General features: G+C 44.0%; 1 protein-coding gene across 6 annotated transcripts in view; it reads right to left on the bottom strand.

The window, feature by feature from the left end:
- Dnah9 (dynein axonemal heavy chain 9) overlaps positions 1-18,168 on the bottom strand; it is a 341,979-nt gene that overhangs the window by 175,041 nt on the left and 148,770 nt on the right. For all 6 annotated transcript variants that reach the window (XM_057773503.1, XM_057773502.1, XM_057773504.1 and 3 more), the window contains 3 exons: positions 15,863-16,037; positions 11,928-12,101; positions 11,275-11,482 (listed from right to left, as the gene is read on the bottom strand). In XM_057773503.1, coding sequence (XP_057629486.1) covers positions 11,275-11,482; positions 11,928-12,101; positions 15,863-16,037 — 557 coding nt within the window. The remainder of the gene's footprint in view (positions 1-11,274; positions 11,483-11,927; positions 12,102-15,862; positions 16,038-18,168) is intronic.

An 18,168-nucleotide genomic window follows, 5' to 3' on the forward strand; every position in this document is an offset into this window, starting at 1 on the left:
GCGGCAGTTCTGCTTCTTGGTGGGGTTGGAGGGATGTGGCTTAAGTTTGCGGCACTGTATTGATATTGCTATTGAAAGACGAACAGGACTGATGAGGAGAGCAGCCCTCGCTGAGCAGTTCCGGCTGAGTTCTGACCTGCCACACATACGGGTCTGAGTCGAGCCCACCCCGTTTGTGTATATTTTCTCCGGAACTTCTTGAGACCTGTGTGGGATGGCACAGTTCAGTCTGAGGCTTCAGGGAGCAATGCCATCTGTTTGAGACCCGTGTTTGTATTAATCCCAATCGCCATCTCTTGCGATGTGAAGACAGTTTTAGTTTCACGGTGGCTGCTGTCTTGTGCTCTGGCTCCCCTGTGGCAGTTGTAGCGCTACCCCAGTCGATCACCTTGACTTCCTGCTCCACTCCTTTTCCTTCTACTTTCAAAACAGCAGAAAGGGGAGCCCTTGGGAAGAGTGAGCCAGATCATGCCAGCACCCTGCTTGAGCTCCCCACGACATCTTATTTCAGCTAGACTTCCTCCTCACGCCCTGTTCTGACCACCTGCTTCTCAGACATGCATTCTTCACTGCCCCAGAGAATCTGCTCTGGTGGGGGCCTATGCCTGGTATCCTCTTCTTCCAAATGCCAGCATGACTTTTTTTTTTTTTCATTTATTTACTCAAATATTTCCACCATCCGGTCAGGTCTTCCTAGTAGTTTGGCTAAATTCAAGCCCCGGCCACGTCCTTCCCCTACCTCTGTTTATTTTTTTTCTTTATGACACTCACTACTACTTAATGTGCTTTGATATTTATTATTTGTCTTGTTATCTCACCCACTCATTCCATATGAGAATCTGAACTCCTGAGCACAGGGATTATTTCATCTCATTAGCATTCTTTAGCACACAGAAGAATGCTTAGGGATGGTTTATTCAGTTGAGGGATAATGAAAACATTATAGCAAGTCCCGAGAGTTGGCAAAAGAAAATCTTTCCTCTATACTGGAATTAAAGGCACCGGAGTTAAGCAAGGAAGGTTGAGCTCCTTGTTGAAACTGGGATCTAGATCTTACAGTGCTGATCCCAATGCCTTTTTCCTCACTGGACATGGAAGTGACTTTTCTAGTTACTATAATAAAATACTGATGAAAGTAACTTAGGCTTGAGGGTACAGTCCGTCATGGCAAACGAGGCAGGAAGCAGCTGGTCCATTGCATCCATCTTCAGGAAGCAGAGAGAGGTGAGTTTGCTTTATCCTGTTTATTCAGCCCAAGACCCAAGCCATTGGAATAGTGCCTTTTACGTCTAGGGTGCGTTGTCCCACCTCAGTTGATTTAATCTCGAAAACCCCTTACAGTAGGATTACCCCGGCGAAGACTCCAGGAACAGTGGGTAGGGTGCCTGAACTGGCCTTCCCCTGTCATCAGATTGGTGAACACTAACTCTCCTTTTAGAGCCCTCATCAGTAACTGATGGACCCAGATGCAAAGATCTACAACCAAGCAGCAGGCTGAGCTCCAGGACTCCAGTTGAAGAGAGGGAGGAGGGAATACATGAGCAAGGGAGGTCAAGATCATGACGGGGAAATCTACAGAGACAGCTGAACCAAGCTCATGGGAACTCAGGAACTCTAGACCGACAGCTGTGGAGCCTGCATGGGACTGAACTCTGCATGTGGGAAACAGTTGTGTAGCTTGGTCTATCTGATGGGCCCCTGACAGTGGGACCAGGACCTATCCCTGGTGTATGAGCTAGCTTACTGGAGCCCATTCCCTATGGTGGGATGCCATGCCTGCCCAGCCTTAATGCAAGGGGGAGGGGCTTGGTCCCAGCTTAATTTCTTAGGCTTTGTTGAGTCCCCATGGAGGCCTTTACCCTTCGAGGGAATGGATAGGGAGTGGGCTGGAGGGGGAGGCGAGGGGTTGGGAGGGAGAACTGTGGTTAGAATGTAAAATGAAATTAAAAAAAAAAACTCTCATGTGGGATGTCTTTCTGTTTATGTGTTACTTTTATTGGTTGATGAATAAAGCTGTTTTGGTCAATGGCTTAGCAGAGTAAAGCTAGGTGGGGAGTTCTAGCAAATATATATATATAGTGGCAGAGGTGAGAAGACGCCATGTAGCCACTGAAGGAGTAACATGCCACACTGGTAAGCCACAGTCTTATGGCAATGCACAGATGAATAGAAATGGGTTAATTTAATAGAGCTAGACAGTAAGACGGTTAAGACATTGGCCAAATAATTGTAACTGGTAATAAGCCTCGCATTGGTTATTTCATAAGCACTAGCAACAGGGACCCGGTGGGTGGCTAGAAACTGGACCAGTGGCTCTGGGCAAGATGGAGAAAAGCCTTCTGACTACCAACCCCCTTACAGATATGTCTAGAGGTTTGTGTCTTTGTTGATTCTGTATCTTGTCAATTTGACAATAACCATTTAGCTATCACACTGGGTGAATAATCCCTTGTGCCTTCATCCTCAGCACCTTTAGGTTGTTCCCAACCATTCTGGTCCTCCACTATCTAGATTCAAGTACATTCATGCATCCATACTGGTGTGCCAGGGACTGCTGTTGTAAGCAGTTGACCTGCTCCCTTTAGAGCCCCTCTGATGAACTGTCTTCACCTCTTAAAAGTCTTTTAGGGGAGAAGACTGAGCTTTAGATAAATCAAGGGGTTTTCGCCAAGATCAAATGACTATAAAGAGATAAAGCCAGGGCTTTACCCCAAGTCTTCTCAGTTGCAGACTCTGCAGACTCTTAGTGAACCACAGCTGGCAATATTGTCTGCACAGGGCCGCCAATTGCTTTCTGCCTTTAGAAACTCTCAGTTTGTTGCCTGATCATATTTTTTTGTAGATAACTTCAATAATTAATTAATCATGACTTCCCTTGCAATCACATGATTTGTGTACTCGTGTTTGAACTATTTTCCTTTCAGATTATTTAAGTTTTTCATATGTTAAGACTTTTCGGTTGTATCTGTAATTCCTTTTGATGTATTCTTTCAAGAAATAGCTTGCTTTGCATGACTATAAAAATCATACATATTCATTCTGGAAAGATTAGAATGCACAAAAATTTGCAGAGATGAAAGTGACAATTGGCCAGAATTCTACCACCAAGCAGTTAGCAGTTCTTTCAATATTCTTAGTCCTGTACTTTATTCAAGATACCTTTTTCTATTAGATTTTTAAAATCTCTACTAATCATAATTGCTGTGAACATATTGCTTATATATTTTATTCTTTATTTAATATATTATATAATTCTTTTTTTGTGTGTGTGGCGACACAGTCTCACTATAAAGCACAGGCTTGTCTTAAACTAATGAGCCTCCTGCCTCAGCCTCTGGAGGGCTGGAATTGCAGATGAGAGCCACAATGCCTGGCTCTATTGCAGATTTCTGTATCTGATAATAAAGATCCTTTTGAAACGTTGTTTTAATGGCTGTGCTACGTTTTGTAATTTATGGAACGACTTCTCTATTGTCTGAAGGCAGCGCTTCCAGTATCATTTTGTTTTTGAATCACCACAGTTTCAAGCAGAATTCCTGCTCACTAGATGACTTAGCATTAGTCTGTGTCATTCCCTTTCCGGAAGATGGTGAGCGAAGGGGAGCTCTCTACCTACAGCCGTGCGAGCACAGCATTCCTTTGAGGTAAGGATGGATGTGAGTAACTCTTTGAAGGTACTTGGTAACCTTAAATTTTAATGAGCAGGTTACAGGGACTCATCTTACATTTTCAGACACCTCAGTTCCTCTCTAATTAGTGTAATTAAGCTCTCAAGTATTTGTTGAACTAATAATTCAATCGCAGTTGGACGATGAGGGATGCAGGGTTGCCGTGAGCGTGACGTTCAGCCAGCTCCACTCAGCAGAAACTCTGAGTCCAACTCTTTCCTGTCTTGGTTAGTCTGTGGCTCTTTGTAAATTTTATTATTATTATTTTAAAAAAGCTTACTCCTGTTTTCTAAAAGAACGAGAAGAGAGCAAAGATCTGGGGAGACAGAAAAAGAGCTACTAAAACAAAGACTCAAAGGGACCCCAAACCAATTTGGAAAGAGAGGCAACTTAGTTTGTACCAGTAATCTAAGATGACACAATTATCAGACCCCATAAAAGCTATCTCACATTTGCCTTTTAGGAACTGCTTGTTAGAAAGCTGAGAGTTAAATCTGTATAATTTCAGTAGCCACAACATCTCAGATTAGGAGTACAATTCCACCTCTTCTAAGGGAAAGCTTGTTCCAGGTGACAATCTTGGAGGTAGAGGTCACAGTTATTCATAAAGGAAATGCTAGGATACAACAAGAAAGATATTTAAAGAAAGCTGAAGTGAGCTTTCATCCAAGCGAGCCCCAGCAGAAAGCAAAGATGAATCACAGGTTGTCGCCTGGCCAAAGGAGGAAAGGCCATGCAGCTGGGTGCGTGGAGAATCTAGTGGGGTGGAGAACAGCGACTTCTCCGCGAGATGAAGCGCTGCCAGCACGACTGTGGATGGAGCAGAGAGTAGCTTGTTAAAGCCTGAGGTTTTTCACGATGAAGGAAGGTCCTGTTACAGTCCCAGTCCCAGTCCCAGACACAGATACGAGCACACTCCATAGGTCAGGCACATAGAGCGAAGATGGCATTCTACTGTGGAAATTAAAATGCATGCCTTACAGAGTCTCAAAGTAGAAGTGCCATAGAGTTTGATAAAATCAGACAACTTTGCCATTAACTCATAGGGTGACTTTGAAAGAAGACATATTTAAAATAGTAAGCCTTGTGTACTCATCTTCTGAAAAAGGAAGTCATGGTCAGACCTGTGACCATCATGGCTCCCAACTTCATTCTCTTTCGATGCATTCCAGCTGGGGTGGCCATAACTGTGAATAGTGAGACACAAGCACAAACCGAGGTGGTTCTTGAGTACTCAACCCATCCCTTCATCCACCCACCCAAGCATCCATGCATACTTACACATCTGTCCATCTATATCTGATCTTCCCATATAGCCCAGCCTGTCTTCCAACCTTTGATTCACCTGCTGCAGCATCCCCAAGCTAGGATTACAGGTGGGGGACACCACATCCCTCCTTTCCCTATTTGGAATGAACGAAGCAGAAGACATCCAGACATCTTGAAGGATAAATCAAGGAAACAAGCCGGGCAGTGGTGGCGCACGCCTTTAATCCCAGCACTCAAGAGGCAGAGGCAGGCAGATCTCTGTGAGTTCGAGGCCAGCCTGGTCTACAAGAGCTAGTTCCAGGACAGGAACCAAAAAAAGCTACGGAGAAACCCTGTCTCAAAAATCAAGGGAATAACAAATAATTTGACACAGGTATCATTAAGCAATTGATCTAGAGTTTGTAATCATTTACCTTTGGACTTCTTCGTGCGTGCATGTGCATGCATACATACATACGTGTGTGCGTGCATGTGTGTGTGTACATGTGTTTGTATATATTTGTGATTTCTATATCACTATCGTTAGGTTTTCTGATACTTATAACTAAAAGCATTACCAATGAGGTGTCATGGGGTGGCTAGGGATGAAATGAAGTAGGGTAGGGATGGAGCTCTTAGCACACGGCTGACTATATTAGCATTGGATTTATGCTGTCTGTAGTGCTATGTGAGCTGTGGGAATGCCTGAAGCACACTCCTCATCTGGATTTCAGTCGGTTCAAAGAGGACTCAATGGAGATTCTAAACCTGGATGACTTGAGAGAAGAGAGAGGCAGGTGCCTCCTTTATGCAAGAACTTCTGGTGTGAAGAAAAAGGATCCACTGGGCTAAAACAATGTATGAGCTGCAAAATGTTCCCTAGACTCCTTGGGATTGGCCTGTGGGGTGGGGTTATTTCTTATTTCAAAGCAATAGTATTTCTTCCAAAGAATATTAGCTCTTTTTTTTTCTTCAGAATAATTTTTTCAGCTTCTTTGTTAAGTGAGAAAAATTTGTTTATGCTCTTTTGATTCTGGCAGCTGTGGCTCAGGAAGAATAGTATAACACAGAGACTCAACTCTGAGAAGCATTTTGTTAATATTATTATAATAATAGATTCACTCTACTAAGCACTTTTGTGTTAGGAATCATCTGGAGTGTTTTACAAATTTTATCTTACTATTCAAGAATGCAAAGAAAGAACTGTTGACACCGAACAACATGGGTTAATTTAAAATGCAGCTGAGTAAGGAGGCAAGCAAAAAGAACATTATGTTGTTTTAGTAGACAAAGTAATAGAAGATACGAACTCACTGGCTGTGAAGGAAGATTGGTGGATGTCTGGCCTAGGGCAGGGTGGAAGGGTGGCAGTGAGGGATTATCAAGGACAGGAGGAAACCTGGAGGTGGGTGCATTCAGTATTTCAACAATGACAACAGTTTCATGGGTGTGTAAATATTTCAAAACCTGCCAAAGTTTACACTTTTAATATGTGCAGTTTACTATATTTGCTATAAGTCCATAAAACCTTTCATAAAATGGAGGCTTTAAAATGGGAAAAATTCTTTATCGGCTACATCTGACAGAGGGCTATTCTCTGAAAAATACAGAGAACTCAAAAGATAAAACACCAAGAAAACAAACAACACAATTTTTTTTAAAAATGAGCATGAAACTAAACAGGTTCTCAAAAGACGAAACACAAATGGTTGAGAGACATTTTTTAAAATGTTCAGTGTCTTTAGCCATCAGGCAAGTTCAAATTAAAACTACTTTGAAATTTCATTTTACCCCAGTCAGAATGGCTGAGATGAACCTGAAAGCAAAATAAAACAAATAAACAAAAACAACCCACAGACGATGGCAAATGCTGGCATGGATGAAGGGAAAGGAAAACATTATTCATTGCTGGTTGGAAGTAGAATACGGCACAGACACTATGGGAATCAGAATGGGGGTTCATGAAAAATTAAAATATATTTATCTGTATAATTTAGTTATACCACTCTTGGACATAACTCAAAGGACTCTGTACTACAACAGAGACACTTGCTCATCTGTCTCCATTGCTGCTGTGTTCACAAGAGGTAGGATAAGGGAATAGCCTAGATGCCCATCAGTTGCTGAATAAGTAGTAAAAACATGATACATTTATATAATGGAATATTATTCAGATGTTAAGAAAAACAAAATTATGAAATTCTCAGACAAAAGAATGGAGCTAGAAATCATCATTCTGAGTGAGCTAACCCATTCCAGAAAAACAAACATTGCATGTTTTTCTTCATTTGTGGATAAAAACTTTGAACCTTCAAATATGAGTATTTCATTAGAAATAATCACAGAGGCCAGGAAATTAGTAAGAGGTGGGGGGTCAGTAGTATAGAGTAATAGGGTAATAATATAACAGCGGGTTTTAAACTGGGGTGGGAGATGGGCGAGCAGGGTAGGTAAAGGAATATGGAGAGTGATAAATAACACTAAAGACCTTTGCAGAAATAATATGGAAACCTATTACAGTAGAAGCTTCCTAGTATATAGATATATACTATATATAATAGATGCAAAGAGTTAAAATTAGAACCTATCCTAATTGTGCCACCGTGCCCATAGTTGACACCACATGCTAATAAACAAAAAGCCCAATGCCAAGAATGAGCCACTTCTTTTGGAGTTGTTGGCCAGTGAAGTTCACAGACCCCTCCCCCCAGACATTGCAGGCTCCTGCTAATGATCTTAACTATCCTTTGAGGTTTGATGGTAAGATCCTATTGCTGATAATACCATACACTTGAGTCAGAGAACATATCAATACCATATCAATCAAGTGGGTATTGATATGGAAGCTTTATCCTTACTTGTTCTAATTTTCAAAGTTCTAGAAGGTGCCATGTACACTACTGGAGAAAAAAGCAAACCATCCATCTTACCCAGCAGTGAATCCTGGGAGCTATGGTAATACTAATAGGCCTGGTAAGACATGTCCACTTTTATACTAGTGGTATGACTATCATGGGAATAACCAACTACTATTTGATTAGAATTAATTCTGTTTCACAAGATGAAACATATACCTGGCACCATTTTTTTCAGGCTAAGGTCGTAGGCCTTGGGGATAATTTACTACTATTATTCTTCTAAAGGGAAATAGCATTTAACTCATCGATACTGACTGTTACACTCACAGGCTAATATATCTCTCAGTCCTTATCAGAGAAGTTTGTAATTGCAATAGAGAGCAATTAACACTGAGACCAACAGCTGGTCAAGGTGCACAGAGTAAGAGAATGTGGAATGCTTAGCTCTAAACAGGACACCTGCATCATACTCTCTTTTCCCTAGGCTCAGGAATCATTGTGGAGAAGGGTGTGGAAACAGTATAAGAGCCCAGGCTCTTATGATTTCAAAGATACAGTGTCTTTTGACACAGCAGAGCACATATGAATTCATATAAGTCGTGATGGCATGCACAAGTCTTGTGTGATCTCAGGCCCAGCCAAATCGCAAGATGGATAAGAAGAAGTACGCACAAAGCCACCCCTGCCACCCAGCTAAGGAGTTATTGGCCATTAATAATTGCTGGGAGAGACAGAATCAGTTTTTTAAAGATTGTGGTTCCTAATAAGTTGACCATGTTTTAATGGAAAGCTACACATTCAATATACAGGCAACACAAGTCAGACACGGGTTAAGAAAAGTAAAAAAAAATAAAATAAATATACCACAAAGTTGGGTAGGTAGGGAAGGGGACAGATCGAGTTGGGTAGGATGTGAATATGACAAGAACACACTGTACGTAATTCTCAAAGAACTAACACAAATTTTAAAAGGAAGTTATGCTGCCTTTCAGTAGGATGATGAATATAAGAGCCTTGATTTATCCCCATAATAGAATTCTATGTAGGAGTGAAAATAAATGAAATAGATCTGCATGTATCAAAACACTGATAAAAAGAAGTTGCCAGAGAGAACAGTATGATATATATTTAACATTTATAAGAGCACTGTACGTTTTGTGACTACAGGTAGGTGTCAAGAGTTTGTATAATGATGCATTCTGGGTTTGGTACTCACATTAATAAGGAGTGGGGAGGAGGATGGGTGGGGCAGGTGTGCTAACATCTGCTGAATCTGGATGGTGGTACCTGGGCATCTGCTATGTCACAGTATGGACTTCTCTGCACTCTTGAAATATTTCATTTAAGAATCATTTAATTATCCACCATACTCTCAGTGTTAGTGTCCTCATGACAGGGGCCACTACTATTGCCTGTTTTTTATATGTCCGTCTGGAGAGAATATGTATGCACCATGGTGGGTAGCCATTGTGTAATAGGCATTCGTAAATTAAAAGTATCCTGTGTGTTTGTTTATGTACACATCAGTACATAGTACCTATGGTATCTAGACAAGGGTGTTAGATCTCCTGGAGCTGGAGTACATGTGGTTATAAACCACCTAATATGGGTATTGGGGATTGAATTTGGGTCCTCTGCAAGAGTAGCACAGGATCTTAACTGCTGAACATATATATATATTCTTTTAAATCATCATGTAGAGAGTGCTACATTCACTGACTTGTATCTCCTTTTTTTGTCACTTGATAATGCTATGGAAATAATTTCAACCGCATCCTTGTGAAGCTTTTCTGTCTGTAATTCTGCAAATTATCCCACCACATTGAATAATTAGGTTGCATCCCATCTCTTGCTATTGCACATCCATTGTAAACACTCATTGTTTCTGCCAGCATGCTGCCTGCCTTGTATAGCTAAGCCACATGCTTCCAGTCTTCCTGATCCACAGTGCCTGACATGCCAGCGGCGGGTGAAACAGTGGGTCATCAGACTAAGGGCTTTGCACAACTACTCTACTAGTTTGCCTCTTTGTTGAGTAAGCCCGGGGTGGATGTCTCTTGAGTTCACTGATTGACACTAGGTGTTAGCTTTCCTCCTTTCCACTTGTTGGCAGAACCCTTCCTCCCAGTACTTGTCTGAGTGTTCAATGAGACATTACTTCAAAAGAATGAACTTATAAGTAACTATAATAGCAATGCGATAAAAACACAAAACTCATCCTATCCTAAAGGATTTGCTGCATTGTGCCATTAGCTATGCCCTGGAGGTTCTTTCCTCTGTTCAGATCTGAGAGAGTATGGGGCAGTGGGCATCTCTTTCTCAGTGACTCCATGCTCTCTGACATTGTATTAGTATCTTGCAGTAGGCTGTGGTGGGAGTTTTCACATCCCAGGCATAGGGTTATCACACACAAAAAGTTAAAGTTACAGCAAGCAAAGTGAAGATGACTTAGGTCAGACTGTCACTCATTGCCAAATATACAAACATCTTCTATCTAAATATCTGAATTGGAGCTTTTCCAGTGTGTGTGTGTGTGTTTGTGTGTGTGTGTGTGTATTGGTGTGCATGTATATGTGTGCATATATGCATGTGTGAGTGCAAGTGTGCATTTTTGAGTGTGTGTGTGCATATTTGTGTGTGTGTGTGTTTGTGTGTGTGTGTAAAAGCTCTCTACAGCTTTACCAGTTACAACTGGCAGGGCAGGGATGAGGCTGCTCCCTAAACCTGCTTCTACCTTCATTTTGCTGAAACATTGTCTTGGATAGATCTTCAAAAGAAAGCTTGCTTGTTTTTCTGTTTTCAGAGGGACTCCCTCTGTAGCTCAGGCTACTCTGGAACTCAGTATGTAGTCCATGCTGGTGATAGACTTGGGCTGCCCTCCCTATTTCTGCCTCCAGGTATGGAGATTACAAGCATGTGTTGCCATTCAAACCTTAGAAAAGGTTTTTGTTAATGTGCTGAGTGTTTCTTCATAGACTGAGACCCTCTTGTAAGAGAGGACCAATGAGAAATGAGCAACACAGGGGCAGGTCTGCCCTGCTACCTTCCCTCATGGTCACTGAATGAACACCCACGGATATCTCACTACTGACCCCAAGAGAATTCAGAAGACAGGATGCACCATGAGGCTTTGCTTGGGGTGACCTTAGGCAGCCATACTCCTAACCTGAGCCTTTGACACCACCCACTGGATTTGAGGGGTGGATGAAGTGATATCTATAGATGCTTCTAGCACCTGTGCCTACCGAGCCCACACAGACCTCCAAGGGGTGCTGGGCTCTAGTCTGTGAAGCTACAGCATGACTCTGATGGAATTTAACAGGCCATAGGGCGCAGAAAGAAAGACAGAAGGAGGCAGTGTTAAGAGCTGGGGACATGGGCAGAGGTGTGTGGGGTAAGGGAGGAAGTAGTGCTGTGGGTGATGAAGGCCCAGCCGAGAAAGCACAGAAGTCCTGTTAGTGCTTTAGCAACTCACACCCCAGGCCCCTGGAGCTGCTTACCCTGCAACATGGCTGATGTTGTATAGTAGTTGAAGGGCACGTTTTTCACCAGGTATTTCTCAGGGTCGAGGCTGGCCAGTTTGGCTCCCACCAGCACGGACTTGCCTGAGCCCGCAGAGCCGACCAACATAACGGGCCGCCGCCGCTCCATAAGCCGCTCCATAAAGTAGCACACGCGGATGGTCTCACTTGTGTGTACCAAACAAGCCTGGAACAGAATGTGATAGGCGGCCTGTTCTGGAACATTCCAGCAGAGGAGAGTCTGTCATGGGAAAGCTTCTCTAGTGAGGAGAGGTCTGAGCATCCTCCCTAACTTCTACTGTTTGTCCATCTGGTAAACTCATTGTCCCTGTACCCTGAAGTTCACAGCAGAGACCCACCCCTGTCACCTGTCTCCCTGAGATCCCTCCAAAGGGACTGCAGGACCTTCTGGCCTTGCCACCTCCTCTCCTCTGTCCCTAAGGATGCTGACTGGGTTCTCTATTTGTTTCCTTTCCTGTAGGAGACCTTGTAGGTTAATTACCTCTAGGATTTGAAAAAGAATGCACCTGAGGACCAACTGGGTTACACAAGGTCAAATACTCTATACCAATAGGGGACGCTATTGAGTACCCTCACGGGTACCATGCCCTTGGGTCTTCAGTCCCACTTACCTGCAAAGGCATCTCAGGGTCAAATTCAAACTGAGGTATGAGCTTAGCCCAGGGCTCAAATTTCTTGGTCTCTGGGTCTATGTAGTAGTCAAAGACAGTTCCTTGGGAAGGAAACTTCACTGTTTTGAACTCAGTCAGCCACCATTTGCTGAACTCTGTCCGGTAGTCTACAAGCTGCAAAGACAAGGTGGGTCAGGCCACAGATTCTCCAGAGCCCAGGGGACCCAGGCAGGAGATCCCTGGCACTGACAGAGGTTGAGGTAGGGGCAAAAAAAGCTCACTTATATATCTCTAGGATGGAGCAGCTCCCAGGGATGACAGAGCTCCAGAAGCATTGGTCCCTTCAAGGACCAGAACATAGGGGATGCCCTGGGACAGAATTTGCCTTCTGGTACTTTCTAGGGTTTAAATGTGTCCTAGCATCGATGCATGAGTTCTCTATCTTCATATGTATGCCTTTATGCAGAAGAGGGTATCAGATCTTACTAGAGATGGTTGTGGGCCACCACATAGTTGATGGGAACTAGAACTCGGGACGTCTGGAAGAGCAACCAGTACTCTTAACCTCTGAGCCACCTCTCCAGCCCCATGTTCTAACATTCATATGCTGAAACATTAATGTCCAAAGTCATATTAAAGGCACCTGCAGGTGGGGCCTTCATGGAAAGGAGACTTAGGATGAGGCGGGGTCACATGGCAGGACCTCCATGATGGATTCCAGAGAAGAGAGATTGAAGCTTGCACATTTTCTCTGTCACCCACGGAATGCCCCCTTACATCGGGGAAGCAGGCACAGAGCCGGACTCCCAGACATCTGGCCTCTAGAGCCAAGAACTAAACAAATTCTTTTTCTTTATAAGTGTCCTAGATGTGGCATGGAGTACGATAACTACATACAGCAGCCTGACTTGACAACGTGACTACAGCATGGCCCCTGGGATACATCACAGTCTCTCCAAAGCAAAGAGGACTGAGGGAGGAAGGATCTGAGGACACAGAAGGAAGGAGTTTAGGATCTGATTTCACCACATTCAATTTTCGCAGTGCTCTGAATTATCCTGACTGGTTAGAATGATTCTTATTTTGTATATGTAAGCCCCAACTCCCATCTTGTGCTCTCTCTACCACGTCTCTGCGGGAGAGCACTTTCTGTGATTGTTGAAAACTATTCACCAGGACTTTGTTTTGTTTTTTTCTTTTCTTTTTAATTGGACCTTCCATACTGGCATAGGCTCCATTTTTGTTTAGTGTGTGGCCTTATTGACAGGTTTTTAAGTGAGGCACCATTGGTGGTGCTGATGCAAATATCTGGCCAAATTCCTACTTTCTAATTTACAGCACTCCCTTTGGTGTTGGCTTTAATGCAGGCTGTGTGGGATTCCAGGCATTCCCTGCTGCTAAAAGCTTTCTCCTGTGTTTCTCCCCATAGCCTGCATGGCTACCCATAGTTCCCAGAGTGTAAGACACCTAGGAAAGGTGCTTTCTTCTGGGCTTTTAGAAAGAATGGAGTGGATTTAAATATCTCTATGCAGATTGGAAAATTGATTGGGTGTCCCCATCCTGACACCCCACTGCTAATGTGGGTGAGGAGCCCAGGAGTTGGTAGATGGCATCTCAGCAGCTGGAATTCCAGAGCCTGCAGTCAGGGGAAAAGCCTCTGCATTTGGGGATTTTTGTGCTTTCCAGTCAAGTGTTATCCATTCTGCACACTCAGCCTCTGACAGGAACTGTGAAGCAGGGCAGAGAAGTCCAGATAGCTGCCTGAAGAGCAGCTCCTGCACACTACAGAACAGTCGCAGAACTTTCGAGATGCCAAACACCTGAGCCTACACATCTTTCTCTTCATACCCTACCCTGAGGTATCTACATCCGGATTGGGATCAGGGAACAGGGAGGCTGTGAGAGCTGCTCTGTATTGTCTGAACAACATGCAATAACGGATGTTGCTAGAACAAGGGCGTGTGCACTCTTTGAAGGAGCAAACCTTTTCGGATTTTCCAATATGGCTTTGTCCTGCAAGGCTGAAACTTTAGTTTTCTTGGAAGAAGAGCTTTAGGTGGCTTAGAAGATGGTTTAGTTGGTCAAGTACTCACCACTCAAGCTTGAAGACCCAAGCTCAGATTCCCACACCTATGTAAAAGTTGGGGACAGCAGTACATGACTGGAATCCCAGGGCCAGGGGTCTCTAGGGAATACTGGCCAGTCAGTCCAGGTTAGTCAATAAGCCCCAGGGCACAGTAAGAGACTATCTCAACAAAAAGTTGTAGAGCAATTGAAGAAGACACGTTTCACTGACTTCTGACTTCCATATGTGCACAGACATATGTGCACACATTTGCATGTATACGTACGCACACCAAGAGAGAGGGGGGAAAGAAAGAGAGAAAAGAGAGATAGCCCCACAATCAACCCAGACAAGAAGAAGTAAATCATAACTCTATAGCAATCACAGTTTGGCCTCCTACTGTGAGACAGCACCAGATATTCCTGTGTAGCTGAATATTTAGGTTAGGAGAATATTGCTAACAGACACATGTGTATGCCAGCATTATTCTCAGCACTTTCCATGTATCCACACTGGGTGATAAGAACAATGTCTTCACCAACAACCCAGGAGCTGTCAGCATCCTCTGGACACATGGGGAGAGTAAGGAAGACACAGGTTGAACTTCTCACTCATAGTCTCTCAGGTAATGTTGACAGTTACAATTCAAATTCTGTCAGTGTTTTCTCTTTTCCTTTCTCACTTCCCTTCCTTCTTTTTCTTTTCTTGGTGGTTTATTTTTGAATCTTTGTATCGGTACATAAAGCTGTATCTATTCAATGTATACAATGTAGAGAGCTCGGAGCTAAGCACACACTTGTGTGGTCATCACCATAATCAAGGCATAAACCTGCCCAATGCATCCCAATTTCCTTGCACTGCTCCACATTCCGTTATTAGTGTTGTGCTTTGGGATAAACATACCAAACATACAATCTCTTCAGGAAAGCACAATGTTAGCAGGGAGGTATTAAGTGAAATAAGTCAGGCATGGAGGGACTAATTATATACAATATACTAATAGGGTATATACTAATTATATACATATATAGTGAATGTAAAATAGTCAAACCCATAGAAGCAGAGGGTGGAATAATAATAGCCAGAGACTATGGGGAGCAGACAGCAGTAAGTCTTAGTCAAATGTTTCATGCATACCAGGCAGATAAGTCTAAGATGAACAAATCTCCACAGAACTGTGCCTATAGTTAAAAACACTTTAATGTCGACTTAAACATCTGCTCACATAGTCCACGTTCCTGACGTCTTTCTCACGTTGTATGATAGGGAGACTCGGTTACAGAGCACTAAAGTAAAGAAAGGGGCCCTGAACATAGCAAGGGTTAGGGAATCCAGTGTCGAGATATTCTTGAGTGAATATTTTTATGTCTAAACCGCATGAGGCTACAGGACCAACATCTGGTCCCCGTACTTGGTTTGCCACCCACAGTCAACATTTGACCTGAGCTTTTCTGTGTTTCAGGGCTATGGGGGACACCCCGGTGAACTCCGCCTTGCTACAGAGTAAGGAGCCCAGGCTTCTGAAGAGCCCTAGAAGGCTGAAAATTCTCCTTTCACTTAGGTTTCTACAGGACAGTATCTGCCACCCTCTCAAACACAACTCACTTGGCAGAGTATCATGTACCTACCCCAGCTGTGGTCTAGGCGCCACTGTACAGCACTCCATGAGAGCAGAGATGGGCTCCCTAACTTAGAAAGCAACAGTTCCAAACTCAGTGAGGCCCCTGCCAGGGGCTCATGCCTCAAGTGGAGCAGTTTGTGGGGGAAACTACCATGATACAATGTTTAACAGCCTACCTTCTGAGTCTATGGGGTGTGTGTGTCAGTTTGTACACTTCAGCATGGTGTCGATCTCAGCATGTCACCTTACCTGATCTTGGACCATGGCACTGCCAAAAGCCCAGACGGCAGCAAACACAAAATAGAGTTCATACATTTCCTTGGGGCAGTCTGCAGGAATGTCCTCCTTAGTCAGGAGGCACTCAAGGAGGTAGCAGAGCAACTGGACCATGCTCTGCTCGGGGACTGGGATCACCTTCTTAAATCTGCAGAAAAAGGGAGAGAGAGAGAGAGAGAGAGAGAGAGAGAGAGAGAGAGAGAGAGAGAGAAATTCTAAGACTCCGTGAGTATTCCATACACTTGTGGTACAACTGCATAGCTATGGAAGCCCCCTGGTTTTAGGGAACTCATGGTTTGTCATGTTCTTAGGGAACCCAGAAGACCATGGTGCTATGTAGACTTTCAGTATCCACAGCAACTCTTGTGTCGGTTTCCTTTAAAGAATGGGAGCACAGAGCCTTTTGAGAGATGGTTCCCTGTGTGATCCTGTCCTCTGATAACCCTTTCCTTTCCTTTCCTTTCCTTTCCTTTCCTTTCCTTTCCTTTCCTTTCCTTTCCTTTCCTTTCCTCTCCTCTCCTCTCCTCTCCTCTCCTCTCCTCTCCTCTCCTCTCCTCTCCTCCCCTCCCCTCCCCTCCCCTCCCCTCCCCTCCCCTCCCCTCCCCTCCCCTCCCCTCTCCTCTCCTCTCCTTTCCGCTGTTTGCACTGTCATTTTCTTCAGGGTATTTAGGGAATCTAGGAGGCTGGACAAAATGAACTGGGGCTCATGTTTCCACCCATCTTGCAATTTCTTCAAAGCCCAAGGAGAAGCTAAATGCTGGGGATGTGACTTAGTGGTATAGCACTTGTGGAGTACACAGGGTCCTTGGTCCATCTCCAGTTCCACATGTGTATGTGTACACACATACACGCGTGCACACGTGCTCATACAGTCACATACTTCCCCATTCACACACCCACATACATCCACAGACTGCGCACACTCCCTACATACACACACACACACACACACTTTTCAATTTTATCCCACTACCTGTATGGACAGTGTACATCATACAACCATACTCCCAGTCCTCATCACATCCTACCAAGGGATGCTGTCTTCTGTGGCAGGCAGTTTCTGTCATTCAGAGCTATCAGACAAACAACACTCTCAATGGCCACCTTAAAAGTCATTTATCTCTCTTGGGCCTATTGCCCAGTATCCACTTGCTTCAATGTTTTTTGTTTCAGCTGCCACTAATCTGTCTGTAGTCCTTACAACAGCACACGTGTGCGGTCTGATGGTAGACATTACTTCCTTGAGTAACACGGAAGCCATGTCTTAATGAGCCATCCATCATCTGTTCAATACCCACTCGTGACAGAATGATGAAATGGAATCATCTCAGCTCCATATCAGATGAGGCACCACCATAATAAGTGATTCCAGCTGCCCTTCCACTTCAATACGAGGATCCAAGTAACCCAGGTTGGACCAGCTTGCAACTCAGACCTCTCAACGTCTTAGTGCTACTGAGGATCAAAGAGCACCAGCAGTGAAAGGCTTGGTGCTCGGCAAAAATCCTAGGATACCTAGGATTTGTCTTGGGGAAAGGCAGGGAACTGGTTGCAGTTGGATTGCTCTGGGCTGGGAAGCCTGGTGTCTGGGAAACCCCAGGGGCTTGTGGGTCTGAGAGCTGAGAGTAGGGAGGTTTGTAGCTGTGGCATTCTGAGTTCTAGTTTGTCAAAGGAAGGGAGAGGAAAGGGTTTTCTGGAATCTGGTGTGCATGTGGGGCTGTTTGCAGGCAATGGTTCACCTTGGAGGGTTTTGTGTGGCCAGTAGCACATCAGTGGATGGAGTGGGGCACATCAGTGGATGAAGGCGCGGGGCACATCATCAGTGGATGACGAGGAGGGGGCACAAGGTGCTCCCACATCTCCCAGAGGAAGGAGTTAGATTCTGAGATCTTCTATAGTTATAGTAGCCATGGCTACACAGGTCTGGCCAAGTGACATCCTTCTCTCCCTTTCTCTTTATACTGTCTTCTTTCATCTCTGAGGGATGAGCAGAAAGCTCTGAGGATGGGAAAGAAGAGGTGAAGAGCCCTGGCTGTCTTCACTGTGGGCAAGAGCTTCTGGGCCAGAAGTTCCCTCACAAATAAGGTTTGCTTCTACAGATTCTCAGTGCACTGAATGTGTGTGTGTGTGTGTGTGTGTGTGTGTGTGTGTGTGTGACTAAAAGTGAGGATATAGAAACTATGTAGATATCCACTCAGATCTTTTGTAAATATTTGCTTGTTCGAGATGCTCATCTTGCTTTTAACTCAATACTGTACTCTCTCACAGCATCTTCCACA

The sequence above is a fragment of the Chionomys nivalis genome, chromosome 7 (genome assembly GCF_950005125.1).
Source record: "Chionomys nivalis chromosome 7, mChiNiv1.1, whole genome shotgun sequence".
NCBI classification, from domain to species: Eukaryota; Metazoa; Chordata; class Mammalia; order Rodentia; family Cricetidae; genus Chionomys; species Chionomys nivalis.